Source organism: Contarinia nasturtii, unplaced genomic scaffold, assembly GCF_009176525.2.
Source record: "Contarinia nasturtii isolate CC-2019 unplaced genomic scaffold, AAFC_CNas_1.1 Cnas_scaffold_414, whole genome shotgun sequence".
In the NCBI taxonomy this organism is placed as follows: domain Eukaryota; kingdom Metazoa; phylum Arthropoda; class Insecta; order Diptera; family Cecidomyiidae; genus Contarinia; species Contarinia nasturtii.
In genome coordinates, this window is record NW_022197768.1 from 1,843,619 (window position 1) to 1,860,172 (window position 16,554).

At 32.8% G+C, this 16,554-nt stretch overlaps 4 protein-coding genes across 9 annotated transcripts; 1 reads left to right on the plus strand and 3 right to left on the minus strand.

Annotated features, from left to right (window-relative positions):
• Positions 1–3,008: 3,008 nt before the first annotated feature.
• LOC116338858 (vesicular glutamate transporter 1-like) lies at positions 3,009–6,377 on the plus strand. Of its 6 annotated transcripts, none has more exons than XM_031764372.1 (12): positions 3,306–3,422; positions 3,491–3,730; positions 3,824–4,109; positions 4,202–4,385; positions 4,499–4,618; positions 4,713–4,826; positions 4,886–5,060; positions 5,125–5,376; positions 5,445–5,603; positions 5,693–5,810; positions 5,865–5,985; positions 6,061–6,377. In XM_031764372.1, the coding sequence occupies exons 3-12, from the start codon at positions 4,054–4,056 to the stop codon at positions 6,265–6,267; spliced, it is 1,506 nt and encodes a 501-aa protein (XP_031620232.1). In that variant the 5' UTR covers positions 3,306–3,422; positions 3,491–3,730; positions 3,824–4,053; the 3' UTR covers positions 6,268–6,377. The 6 variants fall into 6 exon arrangements, with proteins under 6 accessions (XP_031620235.1, XP_031620234.1, XP_031620232.1 ...); XM_031764373.1 differs by having other exon boundaries at positions 3,491–3,715; positions 3,781–4,109; XM_031764375.1 differs by lacking the exons at positions 3,306–3,422; positions 3,491–3,730 and adding an exon at positions 3,009–3,084.
• LOC116338859 lies at positions 6,363–7,914 on the minus strand. Its single transcript, XM_031764377.1, has 3 exons — positions 7,801–7,914; positions 6,789–7,353; positions 6,363–6,704 (listed from the first exon to the last, which is right to left on the minus strand). The coding sequence occupies exons 1-3, from the start codon at positions 7,852–7,854 to the stop codon at positions 6,625–6,627; spliced, it is 699 nt and encodes a 232-aa protein (XP_031620237.1). The 5' UTR covers positions 7,855–7,914; the 3' UTR covers positions 6,363–6,624.
• A 1,591-nt stretch (positions 7,915–9,505) lies between these two features.
• Positions 9,506–14,756, minus strand: LOC116338758 (colorectal mutant cancer protein). Its single transcript, XM_031764213.1, has 5 exons — positions 13,747–14,756; positions 12,843–13,119; positions 12,568–12,746; positions 11,084–12,474; positions 9,506–10,986 (listed from the first exon to the last, which is right to left on the minus strand). Exons 1-5 carry the CDS (start codon positions 14,281–14,283, stop codon positions 10,845–10,847), a joined length of 2,526 nt encoding a protein of 841 aa, XP_031620073.1. The 5' UTR covers positions 14,284–14,756; the 3' UTR covers positions 9,506–10,844.
• A 381-nt stretch (positions 14,757–15,137) lies between these two features.
• On the minus strand, positions 15,138–16,485 carry LOC116338466 (diphthine methyltransferase). Its single transcript, XM_031763741.1, has 2 exons — positions 16,178–16,485; positions 15,138–16,086 (listed from the first exon to the last, which is right to left on the minus strand). Exons 1-2 carry the CDS (start codon positions 16,323–16,325, stop codon positions 15,188–15,190), a joined length of 1,047 nt encoding a protein of 348 aa, XP_031619601.1. The 5' UTR covers positions 16,326–16,485; the 3' UTR covers positions 15,138–15,187.
• Between the last annotated feature and the right edge of the window lie 69 nt (positions 16,486–16,554).

Sequence of the window (16,554 nt, forward strand, 5' to 3'; positions counted from 1 at the left end):
ACCATAATGACCGTGTTGGACCACGATGGCCGACCATGATAGTGCCTATGTTCACCGCCGGGCCAAGACCTTTCCAACGGTACCACTGTTATCCGGATCGGTTGAGGCGTTTGGACGCCAACCCGGAACACACAGACAGACATACATACATTCACTTTTATATATATAGATTAGTATTGTTAAATTGGACAATTTGTTATTTAATATTCGGTGAAATAGACTAAGAAAAATTGTGTTATGAATATATATGGACACAGTCGATATCTGCTGCTCCGAAGTCGAAAAGACTGGCGGCTGGTATTCGATCGGGTAGTGTTTCATTGCAAATGATATTGTAAATGATTGTGATAAAATCAGTCTGTGATCAGACGGTGAATAAATAAATACAAAAATTCATTTCTATTTAAAATAGCATGTATATGCTCTATTATCTCGAAAATTGTCATTAATGATTTTATATTGATATTTTCTGCAGTTTAACAACATTTTTAATGAAAATACTGATTTTGACGTGAAATGTTAGTTTGGAATCGACAAAAAAAAGCATCTATTTTGATTTATATTGACAGCGAAGGTTCCGTCATTTATTCACACACTTTACATCCAAAATAAGATATGAATAATAGCAGATAGCAGAAAAACGATGTTGAAAAAAAAGGCAATTCATAGACTGAATACAATTGGCGCAGACCAGACTTTTGTATTCACTTATTATGATGTGCTTTAGAAACGTCTCAATGATCAATGACTTTTGCTCATTTGCTTCTGGATAATGCTACTCGACAGTGTATTCAACTGTGTTGTCTTCAAATATTTGCTTTATTATAGAAATTAGGCGAAGCCGATGAAAAGGACAAAGAACATCGCGACATAAATCAAACAATATTGAACGAAAAATAAACATTCCGAAGCAAAAATTTAAACTTTTTTCCTTGATATACAAAAATTATTGCGGTATCATAATTTAAAATACGGTATTTTTCCTACTGTTTTAAACAATAGTTGTATACATTGTCTAGATTGCTGGTTTTTTCGGGTTGCTGAATATTTATGTGCAAAAAAAAATTACGCATTTTTACTGTCTATTTTATCAAATGTGAATTTTTAACAGTATTTGTATCTCATACTTGACATTTATAATTTTTCAAATACCATGTATTATAATATTAGATGAAATGTGAAACGCATTTAATTATTATATCGTTATGTGTTGAACATTTTGTTTTGGTTTTTTCGTTAATTTCGATTTCTTTACGAAATATTTTATAGATATGGTTTTAAGATGGTTTTTTCAAAAAAAAAAAAAAAAAATTTAACTTTTTGCACATTTCTTATCGAGCGTTTATGCAAAATTTATGGCTTTATTCTGAATGCGTGAAATATTTTTTTTTACAAATGAGAAAATGTTGTATTGCTGAGTTTTTTGAATATATGTTGTAGCGTTGTATTGCCTCCAATTTTAACGCAATAAAATGACATTTCTCTTTTTTAACTATTTTTATAATATTATTTTTAAGAAAAATTGATGTTTTGTTCGTTTTATAGTTCCTGATGATGGCCGAAACATATTTATTTACACTTTTGTGTTGAATACAACCATAAACAACGTTGTTTTCTTATCGAGTTAAAATTGGAGGCAATACAACATATTTCTTTTTTTACATAATTCAAATTACCAAATCGAATTTGAACTGTTTCTTCATATATGGGCTTTGAAAAGGTGGAGTATATATGAATATGATTAAAAATCCATTCAGAGGGTTAGTCTACAAGAAAAATAAAACTTCAGGATAACTGGTTGTCACCAATGGTGATTGTAATTTATATGCCCCATATAAAGTCAAAATGTTTGAGATGTATCAACTTACTCTTACGGAATGAAAAATATTTAACAAATGCCAAATTATCTTTTTATGTTCGACTTAATTATAATTTGTTTCGAGTAGAAAAGTTTACATATTTCTATTGATAGACCTTAATACCTCATCATATGACATGCTGATTGCTAACTGATTTTTTTTTCAATGGCTTATTTATCTATATCCGCAAAGAGTATTATTATATTCTCTTAATCATGTGGATAACTATTATAAGTACCACCAAATCAATATATTATCCATTTGCTCTTGGAAAAATGCTCAGATTTTTAAGACAAGGTGTTGCCAGTATGATTTCATTTGAATTATATTGATTAGTAACAAATTAATTAGTTTTTTTTATTCTTTGATTGGAGATATTTCGATAAATATTATCTCTGTTAAAAAAATGTATTTTCATACGGCAAATAGTGGTATTCTGAAGATGTGATATTTCGTTTTAATTTATTCTATATGATTTGGTTCGGACTAATTTATTCAGATGATATTTGTTTTTTTAATTTCCGACCTAAGACAAGAAAGAGAGAGAGAGAGAATGTAAAAGCAAGAGTATCTTCAGTTTCATTGGTTTTTTACTTTTAAATAATGCCGTTTTACTGTCACAAGAGCGCGTCATGTGTACGGGGCTTTTGTGCAAAGCTCATTCAGTAAAAAAACATTTATTCACGTTGAAACGTTTGTTTATTTCAAATCTGCGGCAGTCGGTAGGAATAAACTGTATTTCTTTTTTTTTCACGGGTTATATTACAATAGGTCCTTGACCTTTGCGACGGGAAAATTTTTGCGGATTTTTCCTCCCCACTCTAATCTATACAATGATTGCATTACAATCATCATACTAATGATCTTTCTTTAACTTTTGACTATTTAAATTGATACTAATCTAACAAAATAGCAAATGACTTTCACATTTTTTTCTCTTCCAATAGCAAAAAGTCAGCCTTGATTAATTGCAATTTTAAACAGAAGATTTTATCATATAATAATAACAATTGAAATACTATTATTATTGATTAGAGTAATGAATGTATGAGTCATTAAAACACAAAACGATATGCACGAATGCAACCATATGATGAGTTTCAATTTTAAAATCAATCAAAATAAAATATAATACGTGGCAGTCTATGCCACTGTAAGCACGAAATCATTCTTGATTCTACAAATAGAAATACGGCTTGAAAATTTGCGCTGCAGTGTCTAAGAGGTAAGACTTTCTTTGTGTACTTTTCTCTTTTGTTTATGATGTGCAAACAGTGATAATAATGATAATTTAGTCAATTAAATGCTTTCATTTATAATAACATCGCGTGTTTCTCAACATATAAATAAATTTGATCTGCTGCAGAAAAGCTTTTCCCATATTGGTTTTTGTCGCGATACTTTGTTGTCGCAATATTTTCTGTGGATAAATTGTGTTTTATACATAAAAAGTGTAAGAAAAACTTCTCATTTGCAAATGATATTTTCTGACCAAAATAATAAACGTGAAATCAACAATAAACTCTTGATCAATTTCATTTATTCAGTGCTCATTAGAAAAATGTAAGTGTTTTTGTTTTAAACTCGGGAATAACTTTTCATAAATTTCAACCTTTAAAACTATGCTATAGAAAAAGAAACTGCATACCAAAAAAACAATTTCCATAAGAGAAAATAAATATACTATACTAACGCGAATGGAAAAAGAGTGACTAGGTTACTATTGACTGTAAGTGACTATAGATAGCTAAATTCAACATTTTTGGCGATTATTTTGAGACTTTTTGACTATCGGATGACTATGATTATTCTCAACTATATAGTTAGCTGTTGCAGTTGATTGAAGTTAACAAACGGTTAAACCCAAAATAGTCAGTCACTTTTTTTGCACACGAGTATAATTAAGATTATTTTTCACTAGATTTCATCGCTAATTTTGTTATTTAAAATGTTCATGAATTCAGTTGGCTACTTCACCATGCGTCATCATCATCGCATGTAGTCAATATTATATCTTACACTGACGTCATTGAGTTGTCTTTTGAAATTGAACTCAATTTTAATGAATTTGTATGGATGGAATAGTCTAGCCATTGATATGTGATAACCATAAAAAAAAAATCTGTGATAAGAATCGTTTGTAAATTGGATCTATTAAAGCGTAAACCGTCTGGCGTTCATTTAAATTTTTACAATGGTAGTAGATCAAAAAGTCGACAGAGAAAGTGCTGAACAGAGTAATATTATGGGGTAAATACATAAAAATCCACCTGACTCGGCTAATAAACGATTGTGAATCATGGTTGAACTCATTCAGTCTAAATGTCTTTTTCATTTTACAGCGGGATTGTACCCGAAATTGTGCCGTTATCATGGAAACTTTGGCAAAAACGGCGATATATCGTCGTGTTGATGGCGTTTCTAGGCCTTTTCAATGTGTATTCATTGCGAGTTAATTTAAGCGTTGGCATCGTTGCAATGACAGAAAACCGAACCGTTTACTATCCAAACGGAACCATTGGATATGTAAGTATTAAAATGAATGACGATCATAAAGCAATCACGTCGTCATGATAAACGGTTTGTTGAAAACACACTAAAAAAAGTAAACAAATGAAAATTTAATGTTTTTCTTGAAGGAGCAAGAGTTTTCATGGGATTCAAAAGATCGTGGATTAATTTTGAGTTCGTTCTTCTGGGGTTACATTATGACTCAAATTTTTGGTGGTTTGCTTGGTTCAAAATTTGGCGGAAATCTGGTAAATAACAATTCCGATATCATTGGTTAATTCATTTGCCATTCAAATCGAACCAAATTCAGACCAAACTATTTCATGATTGTCAATTTTTCAGGTATTTGGTATTGGTGTCTTTGTGACATCCGTTCTAACACTGCTTACACCACTGGCAGCCAAGGCTGGTGTTGGTGCCTTAATTTCAGTGAGATTAATTGAAGGCATTTTTGAGGTAAACAAACATCTAAGGTGCCATCGATAAATGTTGATCCATCCAATTGCGTTTTTTAGGGCGTTACATTCCCATGTATGCATGCGGTTTTGTCACATTGGGCACCACCATTTGAACGATCTCGAATGGCAACGATCGGTTTTGCTGGAACCTATGCTGGAACGGTTATTTCGATGCCAGCTAGTGGAATTCTTGCGAATCAATTTGGATGGGAGAGTTGTTTCTACGTGTTCGGTAAAGAGCTTTTCCAAGCGAAGCAGTAGTTTCCCCCATTGAAATCATTTAATTTTAATTTTAGGGGCGATTGGATGTGCCTGGTACGTGCTATGGATTATTATTGTTCGTGAAAGTCCGGATAAGGATAAATACATATCAAAAGATGAATTGCGTTACATTCAAGAAAGTTTGGGCTCAAATACAAGCAGAAGTAATAAACATCCGTGGAAGGATATATTCACATCGAAAGCGGTATATGCAATCAGTGCTTCACATTTTGCCGAATGTTGGGGGTTTTACACAATGTTAACACAATTGCCAAGCTTTCTTAAAGGTTTGTTATGTTTTTTATAATGATATACTGAATTTCATCAACTCAACAATTCCTCGCTCGCTTTGCAGATACATTGGGCTATGAATTAGAAAAGGCTGGTTTTCTAGCTGCCGCACCATATTTGGCGATGGGATTTTTACTCACTATTGCTGGATATTTAGCAGATATGTGCCAAGTCAAGGGTTATTTAACAACTACACAAGTGCGGCGATATTTCAACTGTGGGGGTCAGCATTTGAGCGCAAGCACTATTCGATTATTCTATTCGGTGAAAATAAATTTTGTAACATGTTCATACATTTTTTGAATCGATTAGGATTTTTGGCTCAAACAGTTTTCTTGATGTTAGCAGCATATTTGATGAGTCCAACTGGAACGATTGCATGTATTATAGCAGCCATTGGACTGGGTGCATTTGCTATGTGCGGTTTTTCGTAAGTTATTCATCATGTTGAAACGTGCATCTCTTTTCACATTGAATTTTTCAGCGTTAATCATCTGGACATAGCACCACAATATGCTAGTGTCCTCATGGGCATTTCAAATACGTTCGGCACAATTCCTGGGATCGTGTCTCCAGCCTTGACCGGTTTCATTGTTGTGAATTCAGTATGTTATGTTTGGAATTTATTGAATTATGTAAAAAGAAGTAGTTATTAATTTTTCCATACTCTGCCTTTTCAGTCAAGGGATGAATGGCAAATTGTTTTCATGATTTCGGCTGGAGTATATTTGTTTGGCTGTGTTATTTATTGGATGTGGGCAACTGGTGAAGTACAACCGTGGGCCCAAAAAACATTGAGTAGTGAAAGCAATAACAAACCAAAATCACCAGATACCGCTCATGGCCATGAGAACGATGGTCTCGAAATAAATCATTCATTCGAATAACAAAGATGATGAGAAAATGTTTATTTTTGTTCAAAATTCTTTTTGGAGCAAAATTTACTGTGGAATTGTGCTTCCAATAAAGTCAATATAAAATATTGAGGCTGTATTAATTTTTGAGCTATTTTATTTTCCAATATCATCATATCACATACAAAAATAAGTAATGAAAATGTTGAATTGAAAAAAATATTCAAAAGAATGTTATGAACAATAAATAAAAGTGAAAACTATACGATAATTCGTGAAAAATGTCGAATTTTAGCACGAAAAATCGCTGTGTTTCCAAAGTTATATGGAAATTCATAACTTTTCTTTGAATAAATTAACTTTTGTGTTGGTTTTATTGATATATAACCTCTAGACGGCTGTGTCTACACCCATTAGAAACTTTATCCACAAGTTACGTCGCTCAATGTAGTCTGTCATGACTCTTTTCCCTAAAGATAAATTCGGAATTGGTTTTGAAGAAAAAGTAAAAATGTGTTGTTCTTATGAAAATACGACATAAAAAATTGACATACCTTTCTCAAGATGTTCTAAAATTTCGTTTTCTTGTGCAATATAAGAATCTAAGGCAGGTCCTAGTGTAGTTTCTTCACGAATCTTCCATTGTGCAAGAATTTGCCTTGAATTTGTTTTAAATTGTTTTACTTTCTTCGCAATTTCGTTCATTTCTATTACAAATGCATTGCCCATATTTCGTTGTATATTTCGAACCACACTCAATTGATTAATAATTCGCTGAAATTGCTCCTGAGTAAACATCGTTTGTTGCCAATCCTGGTATAATGAATTGATTTCAAGCGGTACGGCCATATAAGCAGTTGTCTGTGGCATAAGTCCCTTTATTGCGTCAATTAAAATGTTCATTGATACTTGATTTCTAATAAGGTCATTGATTCTTTCATTTCTTGAGCTGGGATCAATTTCAGTATGTAAGTTGATTTTGAACACTGCATCTAGTGCTAAAGTGACTTTAGGAACAATCTCTTGTTTACACAAAGTAAACAATGGCAATACATCAAGAGTGGATTTTGCTTGAAATGTTGTAAGTATTTCTGCGTACGTGGTTTGACCGTAAGCTCCCTGAAATTAAAACAAAATATAAAATCTAATTTTAAAACATTGTAAATACCATGTGAATATTAAAAAAAAATAGTGATTAAATTTTATAGCTGTAGCTACAATCCATTCTCTCCAGACAATATATTGAATTAACTAGTCAGTTGAGCTGACAGTACGTTAGCCAGCTAAATGGGCTAAAACAATAGACTTTATTGTTTTAATGATGAATCACTTTTCTTGTTTTAATAGAAGTGATTGTTCATTATAACAATAACTTCTATTGTTTTAGTCCATTTAGCTAGCTAACGTACTTTCAGCTCAACTGACCAGTTAGTTCAATATATTGTCTGATTCTCTCTGAATTCTTATCATTAACAAGAAGCCCATTGAAAGTTAGATTTTTAATTAACTTTTTATTTATGATTATTTCCGAGCAATGTAAATTTTTTATTTTTAATAATTTCTTACACTTAAATTTAATATGAAGATCGATAAAGATGTTAGAAATAAAAATTGCTCCATTGTCCGTTATAAGATCTCTTACTGAACACTAGTTATCATTGATAGATGCTTGTGCTTTTATATGTATATATATTTGACACGTGTAAATTTCTCAAATTTTATCTGAAAGAAAACAATTCATTTTCTCTTTAATAACCTAATTTTGTTTTAAAACAGGTGTGGACCTATAAATAATTTCGCATTCAAAAACGTCTTGTGTTTCTTAATTTCATTATTTTATTGAGAAAAAACGATTTAACATCTATCATGATTCTATCTTCAAAATAACATTATTTCTTTGGCTGCTTCTTTTTGCCAGTTTTTTTTTATAGCTTCTTCTTGGTTTTTCTTGGATTTTTTCAGTCGGTTTGTGCACCCCTTTAAGACCTTGGTCTCATGTTTTTCCAACTTTTTGGCAGTTTTCTTGTCAAACTGATGGGAACTGGTTGGCATAGGACTGCCAATCGTGGACTGCCAATTTTCATTATCAATATTATTGGTTGAATCAACATCTAATTCATCTTCAGAGCTGGTGGCGAAATTATTATGACATTTAAAGGTACAGCAAATACAAATTTATAAAAAATCGTTCAATTAAGGTGTTAAAATAAAATTGAATAAAAAATTGAGGGTTTAAGGAATATTTTATATTTTTCATATCATTTCGATATGTATAACGAACGACCACCTTTTAAACTTACCGCAAGAGCCACACAGAAGAAGAGGAAGATTTTGATCGAATTCATTGTTGAATAATTGATATTCCTGTGTCGGTGTCTGAAATATACTGATGATTACTGGGATATTTGTACATAAACGGAACTGTTGACTTGCCCTGAATATCATATGATGAATTTCGTTAAATGATCACCTACATGCAAAAATTAGTCATTTTCGGTTTCTTGGTCTCACTTTACTTCTAAAATGTTTACTATTCAGCCAAAGAAATAATGTTTTTGAATTTCCAAGTAAATCCAAACTCCAAGCATCACTAATTCCGAGAGGATTTCTTTTATATTGGTATTTTAAAATTAGAAACATGATATATGTTAAATAGTTAAAATAATAATATGATTAGATTTGCAACCACTATGAGTCCCTGTATATTAATATAGGCGAGAAAAAAGTCGCAGAATAATGCGTCATCTGTTGACGTGGTTATCAATGTATGTAATTACAAAGACAGAATTGTTGGATTCTGTCTTGACTAAATTTTGATATCGGTTGTTTTCAACCACAATTCGCACACGTTACCAGATGGCGTTTTTACAACATGGCATCTCTCAGTCATGATGGTTGTAGATTTGAATATAAACCGAAATCGAAACACAACGCCTTTTTTGAATGCGAAATTATTTTTTAGATCTGCACCTGTATTAAAAACAAATTGAAAAAAAATATGAGGTTAGGAAGAGAAAATGAATTTCTTGAAAGGAGCAGTTTCAGCGGAGTTGTTAATAAAGTAAAAAAAAAAAATCGAAACAAGTTCTTAAAAAAACAATAAAAAGGAAATTTTAATCAAAAATCATTAAAATTCAGTAAAATATGGCATATCAAGTAACAAATCGCATCTAAAATTTAAAAACAATGTGGGACGCTACGTATATTCGGATGCAATCGGTCAGCGTATTTTTCTAAGACAGATAAATGTGAAAGGAAAAATTGCCATAAATTTCGACATTGTACGAAGCATTGTTCTTTATTTATTCGACTTGCTGTTCTTCTTTAAATACATATTGCAAATGATTTTGTTTTCTGCATCCTTGATGAAAAAATCAATACACATTCAATTAAATTTATTGCAAAAAATTCACTAATCTCAATTGTCTAGTGTTTTATAAGTGACATGACTTGGTGAAATAACAGATAAATATAATCATAACATATATAACATAAATTGAAAAGGAAAAACGATCGTTCCTTTCTTTTTCATCATTTTCTTTTTTTTCTCTTTATGGCCATTGCAAATGCATTTGGAAACGAGAGAGATACGACGATTGTTTCACTAATACAATAAATTAAAACTTAAAATATGCTCACGATTTCACTGAAATCGCTCAAAATACAATGAGAATCATTCATCTTCAGTTGATTTGCTTTACATGTGTAACCAGATTTGTTAATGGAGAATGTGGCTTATAATTGTTCAATATATTCGATAATTTAGCGACAATTTACCATTTCATTTGGCAACAATTAGCTATTAGCAAAATATTCAGCAGTCCCATGGGATTCATTCATAGTTACAATTATATATATATTATATCTCTAATTATTTAAAAATAAAAAATGCAGAAAAAATATCAAACTCTCTTAATAGTTCGTATCTAAAAAAGGCAAACACTCAGCTGGTAAGCTAATTGAATTCGTGCATTTCACTATGGCAATGTTAATATTAGTCAAAATAAAAAAAAACAATGTTAAAACAAAAAAAAAAGACCAAATATAACGGTATGTAATACACATGGAAAGGAACAAAAAAAAATCTTCAATAAATTAGATTTATCGGCGGTATGAATTGCGCATATACGTTTGTGTTAACAATGTCTACGATAGTTTAATTGATTTTCTTTAATCTATGAATGTTCGTTTGTCTGGTTGGTCTATTTCTCTTCGTATCTGTCTGTGGGTCTGTTTTTCTCGTGTTTTGTTTGCTTTTGGTTTCATTTCCTGATATTAATGTGATAACAATTTAAGCCTTACATAAGTATGTAAAATAGTGAACCTTCAATTAAAGCCAAATTGCTATTAAATGCATAAGCTGCAACATACACATACACATTCGGTTTTTTCTTACATTTCCATTTGCAAATATATCTAGCGATTGTAAATTTTTCGAAAAAAGAAATGATAAACATTTCGTTCATCGAAAATATAATGTTCTTCAAAATTGACATTATCATTTTCCTTTGTTCTATATATAAGCGAGCCCAAAAATAGATAATTGTTATTGATACGAATTTCAAGTCCAAAATGAAAAATTATTAATAATAATCAATTATGAGATGCGTCTACAGCGTGGTTTCTGGCACAAGTATCTTTTCACCACTTTCTGCATCTCGTTTTAATGATAATTCTTTCAGGTGTTGCTCCATTCGTTTGAGACGAGCTTGATATTTTCGCTTGCAACGGTCCAGACTTTGCGTGAGAGACCTATAGAGACAAGTTTAAAAATAAACAAAAAAATAAATACCAAACGATGCAAAAGAGGCAAAAATGTTCATTTTTTTCATAAACATGGCGTACTTACAAATTGGCTTGTCTGAGTTCAGCCACAGTCGATGCATACTTTTCTTCCGATGATTTAGTTGCTGTTTCCAATGAACTGGCCAATGCTTGAAGTCTTGCTTTCAATCGTGATTCACGTGCCAATGCTTCAACCAATTCCAATTCAATGCCAGCCGTATGCTCGGCATCTGTATATGATGCGCCACGTTCCTTATTCGATATGGCAAGCAATGCTTCTGAATCGGCCAATTGCGCTTGCAAATGTATTAAGGCTTCAAGCGCTAAATTTTTTTCACGTTCCGATTGTTCGGCACGATATTTCATATCGTTAAAATTTTCGCGAACGCCCATTAATTCCTCCATGAGAACGGCCATTTCAATTTCTGATTTTCGATTACATTGGATATGATCATTCATTTTTTGACTATTTGTCATTATCGCATCATAATCTTTGTACGGCGATTCCAAATTTACGACCGTATTCTGTACGGCAGCCCGTTGTCCTTTTAACTTTGACATTTGATCACGTAATTTTTGATCATCTTCATCGGTCCATGCGTTATGATCATTATTGCTACCACCGCCGCTGCCATACATTACGCTGGCGGCATCTTGCCACGGTCCCAGGCTATTACCTTGATTATTTTTATCATTCTCTAAACGGACCATCAAACGTTTTGCAACTGATTCGGCTGCCTTACGATTTTCAATCGCTGAATGAGCATGCTCCAAAATTGCTAATTTACTCTCTAATAAAGCCAACATTACGTCATATGCTTCAATTGTACGATCACTGAGATTCAACGCCTGATTCAATGCAATTGCGTTCGATTCATATTTACCGCAAAGTAAGTACAAATGTTCACAATGCGCTTTGCTATCGCCCAAATTCAACGACAGCAAATTATTTTGTACACGCAAATGATCGATGCATCGTTGTAATCGTTGAATTTTAGCATCACCATCAGCACCGTCGGTGCATTGTTCGTTTTCTTTGTGATTTGTGTTGTCGCTTGAATCGACATTTTTGTGATTCAATCGAATCGATTCACATGCCCGTTGCTTGGTGTGGTTGCCACTAAGCGATGAAAAACTATCGCACAGTCCATGCGATACGGTTAATTTTTGTTGTAATTTATGTTTGTATTTTTGAGCTTTCATCACTGCAGCCGCCGCCGCTGTTTCATCTAGATGTTGTGATATATCGAAAATTTCGGCCGTTTCACATAAATCGTCACTTGTATAATTCGATCGAGCATTTGGTGAGACGCGCAAATGTTCAAAATCATTTCCCTTTCCGGCACCGCTGTCAACATCAACATTGTCAACATTATCCTGTATTGATGCCAGTTTCGATTGAAGCAATGCCATGTGACTTCGTAAGTACAAAATCTCCTCTTGCATTGCTTGTATCTAAAAGTCAGAGGAGTAGAAAATATGAATAGTATAAACGAAATGCTTTAAATCGAGAACGAACGTATATTGATTAATGTTTTGGGTTTGTACCTGTACTTGTCCGCCGCCAACATTTGCAGCTATTTGTGGCATTGAATAATGACTTTCCGTCTTTTCTTCAGCCTGTTCTAATTTGACATCGAGCGGCTCAGTTTGGGACTGTTGTTCATAGTTGATGCATTCCATTTCTGAGTTGTACACAGACCCTTCTTGAAAGCTTAATTCACTAACTGACGAGTGCAGAAAAAAACAATCATTCGATTATACAATACAGTTTAATATTCGTTAAAATTCAAATTGGCGTTGAGTTTTTAAAAATCTCTTACCACTTCGACTTCCGTCCGGCTCTTGATCTTCAATAATGGCGTTTTCTTGTTGAAATTTCAGTTTTTTATTCAGCTCAACAATGACACAGTGCATTTCAGTGATGCGACTTTCATGTGCCGAACCGATCGATTCCAATCGGCGTTGTGTTCGTTCCTTATCATCAAGCGCTTCATTTAATTTCTTTTGAATTAAATCACGTTGTTGTTCTGATATTTTTAGACGTTCCGACAATTCAACCACTTCTGTTTCGAGAGCTGACAGTGCCGCAACTTGTAACTTAACGTAGACCAGAAAACAAAAATAATTCAAATAAATTCTCAAATTTGTTGTTGTTTTGGATTTATTCTTACAGCAATTATAGTTTATATACACAGGAATCAAAAGCAATAGACCAGAAATGAATGAAAAAAATATATGCTTCGTTGTGCTTTCGTTGATTATCAGTTATATCGTTGCAATGGCATGTTATATTTTTTCGAATATACTTTTGCGATGTAATGCTTCGAACGAATAAACGGTTGAATGTAACATTATTGCGATTTTTGTTTTTCGTTCGCTTGTTTCGATTTTAGAAAGTAGAAATGAAAACTGCAACTTACGAGCGTAGGTGCAATTTTGAATCCAAAATTGGAATTGCATTTTAAAATGTGGATATATGAAGAGTGTGCGCAATTCCTTTTTTAACTGTGATTGAATAGTAACCTTGATAAATGATTATGTCATAGATTTATGGGTGTCCTTGTTTCATTATGATAAACACTTTAAGAAAGGATATGTTCTTTCTTCTATCTTTCAGTGTGGCAAAAAGAAAATGATTTTTGAATTGGGACGTATTGATTTTCAATTTAAATTTGTCGGGCATTATTGGAACAAAATGTCGAAAGAAAATAGAGATATTCTTACTTTGCTGGCCAGATGTAGCATTGCTGATGTACCGCCACCCGTTTCGGTGTCGATTGGTTGACTTTCAGCCGACAATGTCTCGTGCAATCGATGCATATTTGGTTCGGGCGATAGATCACGTGCACCAGAATCTCTTCCCCATGACTCTTTACCATATGAATTTTTACCAAAACCACCGCTACCGCAACCGCTGCCACCGCCTCCGCCGTTTCTTGTATCGAATGGTTCGAACGGTTGAAATTCCGGCGAATGTCTTGTTTTACAATTGCTTGATGTCCGTTTCTCTTTGCGTTGTGATGTCTTTCTGGGTGATTCTTTATTGTAGTCTTTACTAATTGCTGGCGATGATGGTGTTGCGTATTTATCGTTTTTCTTTTTGAGATCTCGCAATAATGGCTCTAATGGTCCAGATATACCAAGTCGACGACATGCATTTGCCAATTCTTCCGCATCGATGTTATTTCCGCTAAAATCACTGCTATTCAATACGTACTGCTGACCAAATTTTCGGTCGTCAACTTCTTTAAACTCCGACATTTAACCGAATAAATATATATGTATTTAAAAGATTTAATAAAATAAAAACACCAACAAACAAACTAAACGATTTTATATGCATTGGTCATAAACATCATTATCATATGCATCTGTTTTCGTGGATGAAACGTTGTTTTATTGAGAAAGAAAATTGATTTACGTATTTCGTTCAATCAAAAATATGGTTTTCTTAGAGTTGCTCGGTTTATTGAACACCGCACCCATGTTTTTATTTGTTTTTATGCCGACTTAATATTGTGTCACTCATTTTTTTTTCGTTTAATTTTTTGGAAGAAATGATTTGGAAAATTGCATAAAAAAATGTCACTTGAATCTTTTCCGATGTCAAATAATAACAGATGATTCTTCGCTAAATTTTCACGAAACGCAATTTTGTTTATAGTTTGTTTGGCATTGAATGGGGAATTTTTTTATGGAAAACACATTAAGCACGCCATGTTTTGTGCACATTTTTTGACATTTCAATGATTTCACTCTCCTTGTCTGAGTATGTGGTGCAATATACGATAGTACAAGTAAAACCGTACAAGTGCACCGTGGTATTCTTCGAGTGAGAATAAAAGAATATCCGATTTCAAACAAATTTTGAAAGAAAAAACAAAAACATATTTTAAATGTGTAATTTGAATAAAATAATTGTCGTTGAATTAATCAACATTTCAATTGTGCATTGTTTTGAAAAATGACGAATTTCCATATATGGTTCAAAAAAAAACCTTTCAACAAAAGATATAACAGTTATTTTCGTTTAACCAAAAATATACTAGAATGAAAAAATTCATATTATTTTATAGTAAACCCCTAAAAATGATGAATGAAAAGTCCAAAAAAACTATTATGTATTTAAGTAGTATTGTTTATTTGTTGAATTGGTTTTTATAAATCATTCATGAACACTTGAAATGCAAAGTTTTTTATCATAAAATGAGCATGTAATCATGACTTGACCGCCGTTGCATAATCGATTTGGTGCCCAATCAGCTCCATAACAGATGCTTTCATGTTTATTAAATTCAGCAATCAATTTTAATTCATTGTGATCATCATTTATTCGACAAACGCTAAAATTTTTGTACATGCATGCACATAATAGAAGTTTTCGATTGCATTTCGATGGTTTAATGCGCCAAATACCGCCGAAAAGTTGTAGATCGGTGACCGGTTGACGCCAACTGCGTGTATCAAATATGCGTAAGTATTCATCATATGAACCGGTGATTAGGCAATTTTCCGAGAAGCTAAGAAACGATGTAACGCCAGCTATGTGACATTTATTTTTTATTGTTTGTTGAACGTCGGGCGCTCGAATATCGTACACATGCATAAATGTATCATCGCCACCGGTGTATACAACATTTGGATTCCATTTATCAAATGCACATGTCCATGCTTCAAATGAATGTGCCTTCCACGTACGTTCCTTAACAATTTTATTATGTTTTACGGTTAACAGTGATACCATGCCACGTGAATCACTGGCTATTAAATTTTCCGTATGCATAGATCCACTGCCCACACTACCACGTACATCAATTGCAAGCGTTAATAAATTTTCATCACCATCCGACGCCAGATTTATTGAATCGACCAAATGCAATCGATCGTCATTTTTTAATTCATAAACAAGTATTTCGGAGAGTGCACTAGCCGCAATCAATAGACATTTATTCGAGACTATGAGCCATTTTGCATCTAGAATGGCAGCCGTTTCAATCGTATCTAATAGCTCCAAATCATCCAAATACATGTCATATTTGTATAAGTAAATACGTCCGATTCGTCCTAAAATGTAAAACAAATTATTAGTAAAACATTCACTTTTCTGCCATGCTCTGGCTGAAATTGCATTGGGAAAATTCAATGGTTTGCATACTTGTCGGTGGTTGCGAAAAATCAGTTTCACCCTCTTCCAAATGATATGTACCGCAAATAAAATGATGCGGAAAATCTGGATGTGTACACCATTCCAAACAATCAGCCGGTTGCTGTGTATCAAGCGTATGTAATGTTTTGATATCCATTTTTGTTGTATGTCAAAATTTGAAAAAAAAAATCATTTATCCACACACAAGAATTGAAAATACTTTGATTAATTTAATATAATTTCCAATAAATTTTATTTAATACTGGAGCACATAGTGAAACGGCGACACGTTATTGTTTTCTATAGACTCTTGTCAACATTGGCATCTGCTACATACACACACACATACTTATTATACAAAAATGCCAAGACAAACACTATCACAC